The 17,635-nt window shown below is 33.8% G+C and overlaps 1 protein-coding gene across 2 annotated transcripts in view; it reads right to left on the reverse strand.

Moving 5' to 3' along the window:
* TMCC3 (transmembrane and coiled-coil domain family 3) overlaps positions 1–17,635 on the reverse strand; it is a 125,408-nt gene that overhangs the window by 59,078 nt on the left and 48,695 nt on the right. The window contains exon 1 of one of the 2 annotated variants that reach the window (XM_039358210.1): positions 15,467–15,607. The exons of the other annotated variant lie outside the window; for it this stretch is intronic. Coding sequence (XP_039214144.1) covers positions 15,467–15,532 — 66 coding nt within the window. The 5' untranslated portion in view covers positions 15,533–15,607. Of the gene's footprint in view, positions 1–15,466; positions 15,608–17,635 lie in introns of those variants that run through there. 2 annotated transcript variants of the gene reach the window in all.

Raw genomic sequence — 17,635 nt, forward strand, 5'->3', positions numbered from 1 at the left:
ACCCCTCACTTCAACCCTGAGCTACAAATATTCTCCTTTATTGGTTTGTTATATTTGCTAGAATTGTGCATATCTATCCTTCTTTCTATGCAATAAATGGTCTTTATTTTGATTTTTTTTAAAGTTTGATCTTTTATCCTATATCTCACATAAGTTCAGTTTGTTGGTGTGTAATTGTCAATGCAAATAGCTTCTGGTCCCCAATACTTCCATCTAAATTAAAATAGGAACTTAGACTTGTTTACTGGGCATAGGAAATTAGTAAAGTGTAACTATTTAAAAGTTTGTACTTATAGAATGTTAAATTTCAAATCAAACAAGATGAAGATTTGATGATAACTATCTGATGTGTTATGGATCAGATTTATGTTCAATATCTAAATATTGAATCAGTTTTGATACAGTATACAGTGTGCTAAAATGAAAGGCATTAGTTAAGGAGTGAACCTCCTAAAGCCATACTTCAACTATATGCAGACCTTGAGGTACACACAGTGGCATGTCTCAAGTGTTTTCATGTTGGGGCCAAAGGCTGTGTGAATATGTTCTTACTTTCTAAATACTTAACAATTATCTGGTAATTTAAGCTAGTCTTCTGACAGTGTCTTTGAAGATAAAAGACCCTTTTAGTCAAGCTTACTCATACATGCTACATTTACTTTTTCTTATATAAGTTTCTATAGTAATACACTCTCTGGATAATTTATATTTGTACGCTGTGTGTTTCATGAATGTTACAGCTTAGTTGTTAAAGGAGTGGGTGATTGCAAACCAGGGGAAAAAAGATAAAAGTGGTAAGATGATATACTACCCATCTGAGGTTGAAACTACATTCACTTGTCTACTAATTTTGCTATAACAAGTCTGGTCAGGTATCAGTGAATCATACATAAATACACACTTGCCCAAACTGTTCAAATATGGCAATTTGCATCTAATAATCCCAGTCAGACAGTTGTTATTTCTCTGTAATCATTACACAAGGTAGTTAGAAAACTAGAAATGATGTTTATGTACTGAGATGACAGATGCAACCTATTGAAATGAAAAAGTAGGACACCAAATTGCCACACCTATATCCAGGGAGGCTGACTTATCTGTGACTCATGCATCACACATTTCCTCTGAATGCATCACCTGATGAGGCACACATTCTTTCACCTGTTGAATATAGTGAACAAATCCACAACTAGAGGGTGAATGGGGACTTCACCCTGAGAAAATACATGCATGAGAAGCAATAGATATTAGGAAGACAGTTGGAGGAAGTGAAAAAAAATTATCTCATAATTTATTTTGATGTTTACAAATTCCCACAAAGATTGGTTTATAAGTTTTATTCAGTATAGTTTTGCATAGGAGGATTTAAGTCTTGTGACTTAAAAGAGTATAGAAAACAGCAACAAAGATGATTAGGAGCCTGTAGAATTAGAAACAGCATTGAAAAAACAAAAAAACAAAAAATCACCAGGCCCAGATGGAATTCCGGTCGAGTTTTATAAAAATACACAAGAGTCACTACAATGGATAATGTTAGAGATTTACAATGAAGTGTTGGAAGAGGCGAAGATACCAACAACTTGGACTGAAGCAATCATCACCCTCATTCCTAAGGAAGACTCAGACCTACAACAAATTCAAAATTATAGACCGATTTCTTTACTGAATACAGATTATAAGATATTTACAACAATAATAGCAGAAAGCATAAAAAAAAATTTGAATAACTACATTCACCCAGATCAAAATGGATTTTTACCAGGACGACAAATAAAAAATAACATGAGGATAATACTGAACGCTTTAGAATTTTACAAAGTCCATCCTGAAAGACAAGCTACACTGGTTTTTCTTGATGCCCAGAAGGCATTTGATAATTTGAATTTGAATTTTATTATATCACAATTGTACTATATGGATTTTGGGACAAAATTTGGAAAGATGGTTGAGAAAATATATACTAAACAAACAGCTAGGGTAATTATAAATGAGGAAATGACAGAAAAAAATGATATAACCAAAGGAGTAAGACAAGGATGCCCACTTTCCCCTCTTCTATTTATTTTATCATTAGAAATACTCCTTACAAAAATCAGAGAGGACCAAGAAATAAAGGGTTTAAAAATTAAAAAGGAAGAATATAAGGTCCAGGCCTTCGCTGATGATTTGGTTTTTATTTTGGAAGATCCAGTAGAAACTGGCTTTAAATTGATTCAAAAAATAGAAGAATTTGGTGAGGTAGCCGGACTTAAGATTAATAAGAATAAATCCAAATTAATAACAAAAAATCTTACAAAGGAACAGGAAAGGGAATTGGAAGATAAAACAAAGATAAGTATAACCAAGAAAATAAAATATTTAGGGATCTGGCTTACAGCGAAATGTTCCTCGATTAAGGAGGACAATTATGATAAAATATTACACCAGATAAAAAAAGATTTAGAAAATTGGGAAAATTTGCAAATTTCATTTTTACTGAGAACCGCTACGGTCAAAATGAATGTATTGCCAAAAATATTATTTCTGTTCCAGGTTATTCCAATAAAATTAGGGAAAACATTCTTTCAAGAATTAAATAAATTGGTCACTAAATTTATATGGCAAAGGAAAAAACTCAGGATTAAATTATAACTCTTGCAAGATATGAAAGATAAAGGGGGATTGGCGTTACCAGAGTGGGAAATATACTACCAAGCATCGAGCTTAACTTGGCTAAAAGATTGGATGGATTTGAAAAATACTAGAGTTTTAACAATAGAAGGACATGACTTGCAAGCAGGGTGGCATGCATTCCTATGGGATGAAAAACATAAAATACACAGATACTTTCAAAGACACATAGTTAGGAATGCATTGCTACAGACTTGGGAAAAAATAAAACAAAAACATTATATAAGAATTCCAATGTGGTTATCCCCAACAGAAGCTCTGAAATACCCAAACCTATTGGATATAAATAAGATAATTAGATACAAGGAATTAGTAAATGAACAGGGAAATTTGAAAACAAAACAAGAATTGGAACAAGACATTGGCAGAGAGATTGATTGGTGGACATTTACACAAATTCAATCTAAATATACAGAGGACAAAAAATTATATGAAATCCAAAAAGAGCCGCAAGAATTGGATAAAATTATACATGGAACAGAAATAAAATTAATTAACAATTTATACAAATACCTATTGAGATATAAAATGGAAGACGAGGTTGTCAAAGACACAATGATTAGATGGGCAAAAAATTTCGGATATAATATAGAATTGGAGAAATGGGAAAAAATGTGGGAAATAAATATAAAATTGACTATGTCGGCAGCATTCAAGGAAAACCAGTTGAAGATGTTTTACAGATGGCATCTTCCACCAGCAAAGCTTGCCAAGATGTTCCAGAACAATTCGCCAACATGCTGGAAATGTAAAAAAGTACATGGAACATATTATCATTTATGGTGGACATGCCCAGTTGCAAAAAAATACTGGTCTACAATAAGAAAATGGATCGAAGAAATTATAGACCAACCCGCAAACTGGAAACCAGAGATCTTTTTGGGGGGTATTTTAAACAGAAAATATAGTAAAGAAATATGGTACTTAATTTTACATATAATAACGGCAGCAAGAATAGCATATGCACAGTGCTGGAAAAATGAGAATATACCATCAGAGGAAGAAGTAATAAGAAAAATCCTGGACTGTGCTGAGATGGACAAATTAACAAAAGAGATAAAAGGAAGACACAGAGTATTATATAACATGGAACAAGTGGTATGTCTGGTTGGAGACTAGAAATAATAGAGGAGAATAAATATGTAAAGGTCAAAAGTGAAAATATGTGTATAATAATGTATAATAATAATAATAATATGAATTATTCCTAGTAAGAAGTAGAACATGAAGGAAGAAAAATGTAAATAAGAAATAATGGGGCTATAAGGACAAATATTCTAAAGAAGAATAAGGGGGGAAATATAAATAATAGATTACCGTTACGCGATGGCTATAAAAAAAGGAGTATATATTGTGTGTGTAAGTGTGTTATGTTTTGTTTTGTCTTGTTGATTAAAAAAATAAAAATAAATGATGAAGATGATTAGGAGCCTGGATGCTAAAACATATGAGGAATGGTTGCAGGAATTGAGTATGTCTGGTCTAGTGAAAAGAATGACTAGGGGTGACATGATAAGCAGTGTTTCAATATTTGAGGGGCTGCCACAAAGAAGAGGGAGGTCAACCTATTTTCCAAAGCACCAGAAGGCAGGACAAGAAACAACAGATGGAAACTAATCAAGGAGAGAAGCAATATAGAACTAAGGAGAGATTTCCTATGAGTGAGAACAATTAACCAGTGGAATGGCTTGCCTTCAGAAGTTGTGGGTGCTCCATCACTGGAGGCTTTTAAGAAGAGACTGGACAGCTATTTGTCTGAAATAGTATAGGGTCTCCTGCTTGAGCAGGGTGTTAGACTAGAAGACCTCCAAAGTCAATTTGAACTCTGTTATTATGATTTATCTCCCTTCAAAATTCTGATTTGATTTTTAAAACTTCATTCAGCTCAGAATGGGGTGTAGTAGAGCAAGCAGAAGAACCATAGATATGACAGAGAAAATGCTGCAGTGCTAGAATGACTGAGTGCTTTTCCCACCAGCTGGTGATGCACTGGCCAGCAGAACCAGAGAATTAAAGGAGTGTTTATCACATATAGAATAAAGATTGCACCATTCCACACTAAATCAGGCAAGGAAAGACACGAGCAATGGAGGCAGCAACTTTCATGCCAATATTGTCTTTTGCCAACTCAAGAATGGAACATAATACTACAACAAGACCAGTAGAAAAACCAGAGAGACAAATATAAAATTATATATGTCATGGAAAATATTGATAAGAAGCTTTTCTTCCTATAGTATGATATTGAAACCCTAGATTATCAACTGGAGCTAAATGCACAGGGATATACTATTAATATATGAATTATATATAAAACTCATACACATATAAATATATAGATAGATAATGATATAGGCAAGGAAGCACTTAAATGCATTGTTAAACTAAGGAATTCATTTTTATAAGATGCAATAACCATCAATCGATGCATAATTCTCATTTCTAAATTCTTCACCAGCAATCATCTTCATTGCTATTGATCCTCAACCACTGAAAAAAATTATAAGCCAACTGTGAGTCAATTGGTGCTTCTTTTAGCTGTCAGTAACCAACCAGAGTGCCCCCTCCCATCTCTGCTGCTTGAAAAAGAAAATCTATGTTTCATTCATTTCTCTTAAAGGGGGGGGGGGTGCAACACCGACAAGGATCTATCCTGATCCATTTTAAACTCTTCTGATATTACTGTGTCTTAGGCACACACTCTAACAACCAAACCACTAAGGACATAAGGATGAAGTGGTTTGGAGTAGGAGGCATATTGGCACAGCAGTTCCCACCAATAAGAAGCCAGTCCATTCACAAGCTCTTCAGAGCTTTCCGTCCAACTGCAATTTGAGATGCATTGCAACTAACTGCAAATAAACTATCTCAACTGATAAAGCAAATCAACCCAGGAATGGCAACAATTCTAGAGAAACACTAATGTACATTTGATTTGATTTGGGAACTAGACAAATTCATGGAAGATATATAGACAATAATGACTATGTTAAAAGTTGTACAATCAAAAATAAATGTTAGTGAAAAATAGGGAAGAGATATTACCTTCTATCTTTTTTATAAGCTTCCCAAATGCATCTGATAAGCCAATCTAGTACATAAAATGCTGGAGAGACTTATGGCCTGATACAGAGAATCTTTATGTTCTTATAAACCTTTTTTCCGCTTGATGAATTGATAATCTAAAAAGTTTTGTAGTACAGGTAGTCTTTGACTTATGACCAGATTTGAACCCAAAATTTCTGTTCCTAAGCGAGGCGGTTGTTAAGTGAGTTGCTTCATTTTATAATATTTTTGCCTCAGTTATTAAGTGAATCGCTGCAGTTATTAAATGAACCATGCAGTTGTTAAGCGAACCTAGCTTCCCCCATTGATTGTGCTTGTCAGAAGCCAGCTGGGAAGGTTACAAATAATGATCACAACACCCAGAGACAGTGCAATTGTTATAAATACATGCCAGTTGCCAAATGCCCACATTTTGATCACGTGACCATGGGGATGCTGCAACAATTGTAAGTGTGCAAACTGGTCATAATCACTTTTCTCAATGCTGTTGTAACTTTGAGCGATCACTAAATGAATGGTTGTAAGTCAAGGACTACCTGTATCAGCCAAGTCTGGATTTTTTTCTGAGATCTTTTCTATATGGTGGTAAGTCACAAGGCAGATCTATGATTTACCACCTAGTGCAGGGATAGACAACCTTGGCTCTTTTATGACTCGTGGATGTCCACGAGTCATAAAAGAGCCAAGGTTGCCTATCCCTGACCTAGTGTTTTCATTTTCTTTATATATTCTCCCAGCATTATAACGAGGAAAATAAATGAGGAACTCTAACAAACAAGTATCTTCTCATATGAACCTTTCTTATATAATGATCACCGTGACAGGAGGGGGTGCATCTTATTGGCAAGTCAGCCCCTGGCCACATAGTCAAACCTAGTCAAGATAAGTAATGTGGCTGAGAAAGCATAGGAAAGACCAATAGTATGGAGAAACATACCATTTAATTTAATATAAAAATAAACGAACTTTGAACTCCAGCCATTGCTACTCCCAATTTAGAACAAAATCAAATCAAAGGCTCATTAAGTGAAAGGTATACTTGTTTATTTTAACCTAGCAGAAACTAAATTAGATTTATTTTCTAAAGCCAGACCGTTTGCTATGCAGGAAGCGTGACATAGAGCTAAGACAATGTTCTTTCCTCCACTCTTTAATCTGTGTTTTCTACATTAGTTAGTTCCACATGATCAAATTTTTCAATTCACTAACCTCCTCTCCACAGATCCTACACTGTCAAAATTAAGGCTATTTCTAAGCCTGGGCTAAGCTAAATTGCATAGATAACACAATAAGGAATTTTGATCCCTACAGATACTCGGTTGCACATATCACTAATTTGGTGCATCAGGAGGTTCTAAGATTAACAAACAGAACATAAAGATGTTGATAAAAATATAGAAATGATGAATAAAACAGGTTTTAAGGTCAAGAACATAAAATACAGTACTTGGATATTAATATGATATATATAACTTGCATGTTATTTCAAAATAATTAAACTTTGATTAAATTTTTAAAAAGATGTTAAGATGGGAGAAAAAGTAAAAAGTTGTTTACATTTATACTTATACTTGCTGCAAAAGAAAATTGGAGGTCATTTCTTTATATTTTTTCTGCTCTTTTGGCTTTGTTCTTTTTCTTATTTCCTTCTTTTTTGTTCTCTCCTCATTCTAAATATTAGTTTAGAATATTATAAGTTTTTCTCTTGTTTTAAATTTTTAATAAAATTATATTTTAAAAAACAGGAAGAACTGGATGGGGAAGTAATGTTTCCATCATTTCTGCCCCCTTGTGGGTGAGAGGATCAAAAGACAAGAACAGAAAACAAGATCCTAGAAGAAAACAAGTGGCTAAGGAGATAGATCCCTCAAAAACTACAACTTATATCCATTTGTTTAGCAACCACTGGAAGTTATTACAGTGCTAAAAAAAGTCCTGATACTTACAACCCTTGAAGCATTCCTGCAGTTACATGATCAAAATTGGGAACTGGCATGGATTTATGATGGTTGCAACATCCCACAGTCAAGTGTTTGCCATTGTCAACCTTCCAGACAGTTTCCAACAACTAAGTCAATAAGGAAAGCCAGATTTACTTAATGATCATGTGCCTCAGTTAACAACCACAATAATTCACTTAACAACCATGGCAAAAAGTCATAAAATTGGACATGGCTCACTCAACAACTATCTCATTTAGCAATGGAAGTTCCCATCCCCACTTTGGTCATAAACTAAGATTACCTGTATGTAGATGCCCCTCCCCAACACAAGGGACTTATATGCAGGGACTCTTTGCACCTCACAAAAACAGAGGCATATTTATTGGCAAGAGCCTTGCTGAGCTCATCAGAAGGAGATTACATGAAACCAGAAGAAATTCAAGTTCAAGATAACTAGGGAAGGAACAGTTGTGAGATGTCAGTCCCAGTATTTTGACTTCAGAAGAATAGATTTAAAAGATTCATAGTAAATGTAGGCACATGGAAGTATTTGAAATTTTGCAGCATAAATCAGCCCATGGAAACACTTAAAAAACAGAACATTCAAAACATATACAAATAATATCTCTATATAAAAAATAAAAATGCTTTGTTGATGAATAGCACCTACAAACTGAGAAGCAAAAATAAGATGCAGTATAAATAGAAGGACTATGAATTAAGAATAAACACAAAAGGCTAGAATTCAGAATGAGATGAGGCTATTAAGGCAAAATATAGTAAGTGGTGGATTTAGGACAGTGTCAAAAATAAGAGTCAGCAAAGTGGTAGGTTTGTTGCACAGATAAACAAAGTGAAGAAATAAATGCTAATGGAGAATAGAGAAAAGGCAGAGCTACTTTATGTCTTTACTTCGGCTTTGGTATCTTAGGATAAAGAAGAAAAAAGGATTTCCTAATATAACTGAAGAATAATGTGAAGTAACAATTCAGGACTGACAAACTTACTGTAGATTTCAAATTATTTCCTTAAATGAATACAAGTCCCTGGACCCAGACATATTACATTTTAGGAATGCTGAAAGCAATTGCAGACATGATCTCAGAACCTCTGACTATAATCTTTGAAAACCCTAACGTAAGGTTTATTTAAGCTATTTACGAATCATATCAGGTATGTATATGTGTGTGTAGTGTTGTTTGGGGAGCATGTCACAGAAATGCATCATTTTGGGAGCTGAAAATATCAGAAGTTTCAGAGATCCTAGAATTTTAACAGAACTGTACATCTTAATGCCCCCATCTAGTGATGATGTAGATTTTTGCAGTACAAATTCAAATTTTCTGCATATGTCTCATATTGTTAAGACAACTCCTCCAGAAATAAAACAGACTGAAGTAATTCTGCTGTTATTCATCAGAGAAAATGATGCCATTGTCCTCAGCATCAGAGATCATGGCAGCCATACTCACTGCTGTCCCAAGAATGTAGATTCAGAGCCAAAGAATTGAAAGAAGCAGGAATTACTGGTTGCAAAGAAAGGCTTCTTAGAATAACAGATATGCTTCATCTGTAATCCCTTAAATAGTTTATTATCAGTCAGAAGTTAATGAAGGTGAGTGAAGATTATGGAGCTGAAATATAAAATCCTTCAACTGAGAGTGGATCAGCCATGAGCATTTTCTTTCTCTTTTCATCTTTGACATTGAGAGACTTTATAGATTAACTTTCTCTATCCTTTCCAGTGCTTCACAAAATTATGGCTTTAATGATTCTAGGTTTAAACCAGGATTTTGCTTGATGGTATCTATTAAGTGTGTTTTCTACTACTTACAACCAGTGCTTTTTTTCTAAAAAAAAAAAAAAAAGTGCCGGAACTCACACACGTCATACAACCCACCTTGCCTACCCTACAAGGTTCCATTCAAAAAAAGTGCTGGAACTCCGTTCTGGGCGCTCTATGAGAAAAAAAGCCCTGCTTACAACAATTCCTAGCAAAATTGATTTTTCAAAGGAGATTGATCACATGAAACTGAGCTAACAGATACTTCAGAGAGGATACAGGTGTCAGGCCATAGTTATACCATGCCTTCTCTGGTAATTTCTCTTTGCCTCTCATTGGTCCCATCTCATGTAGTCAGAACCAATGAATGCCTTCAATCCTTTTACACTGGGCTTGTGTAGATTTCACGGAATTTTACCTCCTGAATGTTCTGGGGATATCCTAGTATGCTACAACACATTCACATACTTCAGTCAGCTTCTACAAGATACTTCCCATAGTTCTCTTGGGTTCTGCTCCTGTTTTCCTGTTATTTCCATAGAAACTGCCTTAGAACCTTCTTTTTTTCACACCCAGATTCTCCTTATTTGTCACAAAGCTGAAGATTTTGAATGTGGGCTTCCATTTGTTATGATTCTGGACAATCAATACACAGCCAATGGATGATCTCACTAAAATTTTGTTTCCGTCTTTTAAGTCCTGTATATTTGATTTGATTCCATAGAACTGTGAACTGCCTGATCCCAATTCCTTTAATTGCTACATAATGTAATATATTGAATAAGTCACTGGGTTCTCTGGGTTTAGAGAGCATGCTAAGCCATAAAACCCAGTTGATAACCTGTAATAGCAGGTTTCACACAACATATTACTCCAAAAGCCAAATTAATTACAGATGTGTTTGCATAACATGTTTACTCATAACTTATCCACTTAACCACATTCTCTGCATTTGCACAATTTACTGAACTAGGTTACCACTGTGGCCATCAAAAATAACAGATAAATACCAGCAACAGGATTAGTTTCCATATTTCTTTACTGTGATCAGACTTTTGCAGCTCAGATATGCTAGTCCTACTGAACAATCCATTGGAGACATGGGCTGGATATATCCAATATGCTAGTTAGTGGCATAGCATGTTACATGAATCCAGACAGTTATATGAATTCTAGTCATTATGTCATCTATTTTTGAATTTCTTTTACTTGCTGAACCTTGCACATCTATTGTCTCCTGTTTGTGCTACATAACAGGACTGCAATTATAAAACCTATGTCTTTAGGTCAGGGGTAGGCAACCCTGGCTCTTTTATGACTCGTGGACTTCAACTCCTAGAATTCCTGAGCCAGCCATGCTTTAGGTGTTTCTGGGGAGACAATTTTCTCCAAATATCTATTCTATAGATTTAATATTGATTTACAGTATATGGACAAACAATATATTCTCATTAAATTTATTTATAATTTTCATATTTAAGTGGGCTAGGTACTCAAATATCTTGTTTATATAACTGTATAACAATACATGTTTGGCTATATTCAACATGCTTAAATGAAAATGAATTAGTCATTTCTAAAGTGGGTTAGAGTGAAAAAAAGCAGCAACTAATGAAAGTGTAATTTCAGTAGCAAATAATTGGGGGGGGGGATTGTATTCACTAAGATGAAAGAGATTTCTGACCCATATTAAACAATATTATAACAACTGAAAGATAATGGGAAAATACATAGGCTTAGCCCAGAAATAGCACTTAACAGTCTACAAAGTTCTCTCCGGTAATAACTATCTTCCATACAAAGTAGATACTACAATACTAGAATTTATTAGAGATGCAGAAGCGGTCCAAGTTTTACATTTTTACTAGAAATCTTTAATTTTTAGCACTCATTTTAATGTAACAAATAATAAAAACTGGGTGCATATTCTAAATGCTTTGCATTTATGTCTCTCATATTGCTATTTTACTAAGACAAGAGTCTGTCAAAAAAGAGACAGGATAATAAAAGTGCATGTTCGTTGCCTATTTGTTTGCATATCATATAGCGCTAGAAAATGCCTTACAAAATACATAGTGAATTTTCTAGGCTTTCATTGCTAAAATCAGAATTGAGGAAGATGTCTAGCAAAGAAGCTATGCTACTGATCTTGAAAGGCTTGTTCGTAGCCTTAGGTTTGTTGTGAATAATTGTAGTTATAATGTATAATGTTGTAATGTATTTTCTATGAATAGATGGAGCCTGGCATTAAGGGGAAAAAAACCTAGAATAGGCTGAAAAGTTATCCTGATTTCATCTATATGTTAATTCTTTTCTTTCTGAGAGGAATATATAGCAGGAACCTTTGAACACTAAATTATTCTGTCATCACTTTAATACTTTCATATCTTGTCATGGTTACTACAGGGCTACCCATGGTCATGCACAGATGATGCAGCACACATATGAGAAGATTCACAGTAGTACAAACTCTATCATGTACCATTTCTAATACTACTAATTTACTAATTGTTAAAAAACATACAGCATTCTCTTAAGTAAGTTTTAAAAATATTTACTCAAAAGACATATTCTCTCCAGTAGTCCCAATAAAAATAAATTATCCATGTAACATTGTCTTCATCCTTCAAAGCTTATTTTGTAGTGACATTTGCTACAAGTTCTTTGGAAATTTGAATTTAAGGTGAGTTTGAACAGACCAGAATAAATGTTTGCTCTTAAAAAAAAATCTCTGCACAAAGAAACTGCAAATCAACCATGCCAGAAAATATTAAAAATATTTAAATTCTGTTCATTTTCAACCATCAAAAATTATAAAAACATTTTCCTTTCTAGCTATTTATTTTGGAAAACACTACCAATTCTGGTTTTTACTAATTTGCTATTCGACTTATACAATACTATCATGAAATGATTTGGGATTGTTTGGTTATCTACTTCTGAATTATCTTATCACTACCCCATCACTTTAATTCCAGTGAAATAAATTCAGTCGGGTAAAAAACATTTGTAAATTTCAGCAATACCTCTTTATTTTTTGCTTGTTGCTGTTTAAAAACTTGACTTGTCAAGACCACATGTCTTTACAACAAATAGATGGATAATTTTTTTGATGAAAATATCTATCTACCAAAACTAGAAAGCTATTTAGCAGAACTCCTTTTACTCAAGCAATAGATCTAAATATCCAAGGAGCAAATCTAAATGTATGAATTTGTGCTATTACTGAAGTTCCTCCTTCTGTTTAGAACAAAGAAATTTAATATATTATCAATACAATCAGCCTACATTGTTTCAATACTGTCTTATTGTTCCAGAAGCCTAATGAGACATGACTGAATTTTCTTAAGCAAAATTCATGGGAATGTATGAGAAAATTAACAAGAACAGATAGAATGTCACATATGCAGGATTCAGGCAATAAGCATATTTGTGTTTAGCTATTACATTAATTTAGGACATCATATCTTGCTGCAACAATCTGGATGATTACTAGGTAGCTACACAAAAACACAGACAAAATGTTTTTTTTCTGACCTAATTCACTATTAGCATAAAGTGCAGTAGTTAAATTATTGAATAATGTTATTTCTCCCATATATTACTATGCAGATTCTCTTGATTTGAAAAACATAATGGTATTAAGTGATCTGATGGACCTTCAGCCTGAACAACCGGCAGGGGATCAAACACCTCTACAGCTCTGGGAAAGAGTGAGTTGGAGGAGCTGATTCAGATAATGAGGGAGCGCAAATAATCAAGCTATGGCAACACCTGGAGTTACTCAAGGTGTTTATAAAAAATCCTTGTCTGCAGTTTTAATTCTTTTATATCTTATTCAGAATTGAAGCTACTAAAATCTGTAAAATAGAGAGGGGAGTTATTTAAAATTAGCACATTCGGTAACTTTCAATACAATATTTGGGATACAGAGCAGAGCACAATTTTAAAGTTTTCCAAACACATTCTGGAAACAACTTATAGCACTGTTATTAGCATTGTTATAGACAATACTTGCATCTCCACTTCTGTCTTTCTCATGCTAGCAGATTGCTGACAATTCAAATTTCAAGGTAAGTTCTATTTTTCTAGCTAATTATTTCCGTTACACTAAGGAAATTTACAATAAAGCAATAAAAATTTTAAACCTTGTTTTGGACTGGTATTTGTGTTGGGTAACTGACAAAAATATGATATTTATAAGAATGCCTCCCATGTGATTCTGGTTGAAATTTACAGTCATTTGCCTGTTACAGTAAATGGCATTTTACCTTGAGAAATTATATTTCTGGATATTTAGGTCATGTCTTTTTCCTGAATAAGCAATCTGATAATGGAATTCCTTTTTGAGCAAAATAGAGCTGATTAAATATTATCTAAGAAAGGTATATAATTAGCTGAATCATAAAAATGTTCAATTTTTTTGTTCATTGTTCATATTTAACGTTATTTCATTCCTGTGTTGTGTTTAATTATGCATTTAACAGCATGGATATTTTTATCAACCCAGGAAACAGTTATATAAAGGTGCAAATTTATTAATAAAATTGTATAAAGTCAACAGATTCATTTAATTTATTCAAACTAACTTGGATCCCTGCAATATCACTTTAATCCTGCAATATTCTAAATTTAGCTATATGAACAGACATCACAATTAAGACTGGCAACTTGGTTATTAAGCATAGTGGTCTACATATGTTAGATGGATAATCATGTCTTGTAAATGTACTCCCAAGAAGCATGGTTTTGGTCATGGTATGTTCAAACTGTAAAATCTAAGTCAGATATTTGAGTCATTATAGGCCACAGAGTTGTGTACCAGGCCCAAGCAACCCAAGTAGATTGCCCTTGTAGATCATCCTTGCAGACTAAGAAAATACCTTTTAAGAGGAGATCTATTCTCCCTTTACAACTTGAATATAGTCTTAGCATCTCTCAAACTGGAAGAAAATCTTACTTTGCAGCACAGTGCATTTTAAACACTTTCCTCATTTTAAATGCTGAGCACAAAGTGAGAGAAAGGTTTAGGGCATATTCTATTCAAAGAATAATTGTTACCTATTAGGCCTGAATTTGATGAGAGGATTTCCTTTCCCTGGCTTGTTACAATTATCAAATTTATTCTTTTATTATACATTATGCATTATAATATATCATGTGTTGTAAAAATCCTGAAAACTAAACACTGAAAGATCTTGGAATTAACATTTATATCAGTACTTTCTTATTTTCTCACAGCATATGCTTTCTAACTCATTTGCCAAATGTGCAAATTATATTCACTGATTTCTTTGGTTGGAAAATGTACATATATAAATTAAACACTCAAACAAATGCACTTGATGTGAACACATATGCTTTTTATCTATCTTCGACTTTCCTGGACTCCAGTCACCCTTTGATCAATAAAGAAGGGAAATGACTTGGATTTGAAAGTTAATTAGTAAAGTAATAGATTCTGGAATAATTATCTTTAAACATGGAAAATCTGAAGAATGTAATAAGCTTAATTCAGTTACTATACTGAATTTGAAAATAGAGAATATAGAAATGCTAATGATTATACAGTAAATTAAAGCTAGTATGAACTTTTTAAAAAGAATTCACCAAACTTCAGTATGGCATTCTTCCACTTGGAGATCAGGCTGCTAGCAGTTTTAATTATTCAAGGAAAAGAAACAGGAAAAAAGGATATATACTCCTTAAGGAATATATATCTATGTAAGTAAAGATATCTCTTAAAGTCCTTTAGAATTTCATTCAGCCTACCAGCAAAATCTTTTACATAACATGCTCATTCAAAATCAGCAATTTCCAGATAACATTTAGCATTCTTTGGGTTTTTCTTTATATTTTTCTTCTGTACATTTTAAACAGGCCACAAACATTGAAAGCACTGTTTTGGTTCACCAGAGACAAATAATTCAAAATTACAACACCATTGAGATCTGAGAATCTCCAAATCATTTAATACGTTAAAACTATCTGCTTAACTGCTTACCTCCAGGTGTGTCAGAGTCTCCTGCTCACATTTCATGTCATCCACGTCACAAGGTGGCTCAGTCATTTTCTTGGTCTAAGATTTATCTCAGGGTATAATACTTCATATAACAGACAACCCTGTGATTTGTAGCAGACCTTTTTCTTAAGTAATAACGAATCTCAGAACTGCAGGTAATAACAGTTGCAAAAATGTAACAGAAAAATGAAAGTAGCAAAGTTCACAGATAACATGCAGTATGCAATTATGTAACACAGAGAAGTGGCAAACACAAGCCCATTTCTGAATCATGCATCAAGGACCAGCCTAAGAACAGATGGGCATCAGATAAAGAGTTTCTGCAGCTGAAGTTTAACTTGCAAAATAAATAACTAAATAACGAAAAGAAATTGTTTAGAATTTTTGTATGGCTATTAATCTAGGCTTCTTAGGAAACAGCTATCCTATATTTTAATAACATGCTTCTAAAGATATGTTCCTAATCATAAGGAAAATATACCATCTGAAACTATATCTGTTAAAATTCACTTTTAACTGCAGAGGCTTTTGATATCATGGGACAATTTGTGAACCAACAACCATCTAGCTTCTTCTGTTACCCAGAAGTGATGCATCTATGAATTCTGGTTTCAATGGACAACAAAGATCTTGCTTCCTGAGCACTTTTGAGTGTATCTTATAGATTTTTTAGCTACTAACCATGAAAATAATCTGTAATTTAATCTATCACGCATCATTTTATAAAAATCTTTTGTTTTTACACAAAGGCAATATACACCTTTCAGTACCTGTGGGCTATGCTGCACACATAAAAGAAACATATGAAAACATGGAACAGATCCAGTACACCAAGTACAACTGGAATTTCTGTGTAGATCTAAAAATAATGGCTCTGCTGCTTGGAATAAAGCTCAGGTATACCAAATGCAAGAGTTGCATTACATTAAAAAGAAATGGCCAAGTCAAAAGAATTTGGTTCGAGGATAAAAAAAAAACAAAAAAACATGGCACATGAACCACTTGTTGACCCAACAAGTTATTGTTGCCTCCCCTTCACATAAAACTCTGACTGATAAAAAGTTTTGTGAAAGCTATGAACCATGAAGGTGAAGCTTTTCATTATTTGAGATGGATGTTTTCAAGAACCAGCTGATGCCAAGATTAAGGAAGCATTTTTGTTGGTCCACAGATCATGCGTCATCAACAAGTTATTCAAAGATGTGCTAGTGAGGCCAGAGAAAATCATCTGGAAAGCATTCAAAGATGTCATTGAGAATTTTCTTGGGAACTACAGAACACCAAATTACATTCAGTTGGTTGGCAAACTTCTTATAATATATACAACCATGAACTGTGACATATCACTGAAGATTCATTTTTCTGCATTCACACTTGGACAAAAGTCAACAGCAAAACACTTTTGGCCCTATCAAACTCATGCAATGTCTCAGAAATTTTATGTGAGTAAATACATGATAGCTGTTAAAAGTTAATTGCATAATTTTCAAGATTCCTACAATTTTGAAAATATATTCAGGGTTTGAAGGGGTCTATCATAAGCACCAAACATTTTTCAGGAAGCAATATGTTTGAAATAAAATTGTTGTCCAGTGTTTTTGAAGGTTCAATCTTATAATTTCTTGCTGAGAATTCTTATACAAAAGTAGGGCAGAAACAGTTCTAAGGTATTCATGCTCTTGTTTAGGTAACAGTAATATCCTGGTATATTCGCGGAGCTTCATAATAAAACAGCTGAAAGAAGTGTGATTTTCCATTTTGTTTTCTCTTTTTCCTATTTGATTTCCTGCAGAAAAGTAATAATAATCATGGTATTCTTCTTGCAGATCAAATTAAAAGAAACTGAGAAGCAAAACAGCTAATTAGCTTTTCTTTTTTTGCCTTGGGAAACATATTACAATGAACAAAACCCGACATATGTCTGCATTTCTCAAGCCTGTATGTCAGTGTTCTCCTACAGTTGAGACAGCCAAAAATGGCTTGAGATCAGTGTTTTTCAAACTTGGCAGGTTTCAGCTGTGTGGGCTTCATCTCCCAGAATTCCTCAGGCAGCATGCCTCTGCCATAGCCTCATTCTCAACCAGCTTAACCAGTAACTTAACCATCCAAGAGGGACACCTAACAAGAAAGTGGCCAAGCTAACAAACTGGA

The sequence above is a fragment of the Crotalus tigris genome, unplaced genomic scaffold (assembly GCF_016545835.1).
Source record: "Crotalus tigris isolate CLP2741 ecotype Arizona unplaced genomic scaffold, ASM1654583v1 scf7180000019004.2909048, whole genome shotgun sequence".
NCBI classification, from domain to species: domain Eukaryota; kingdom Metazoa; phylum Chordata; class Lepidosauria; order Squamata; family Viperidae; genus Crotalus; species Crotalus tigris.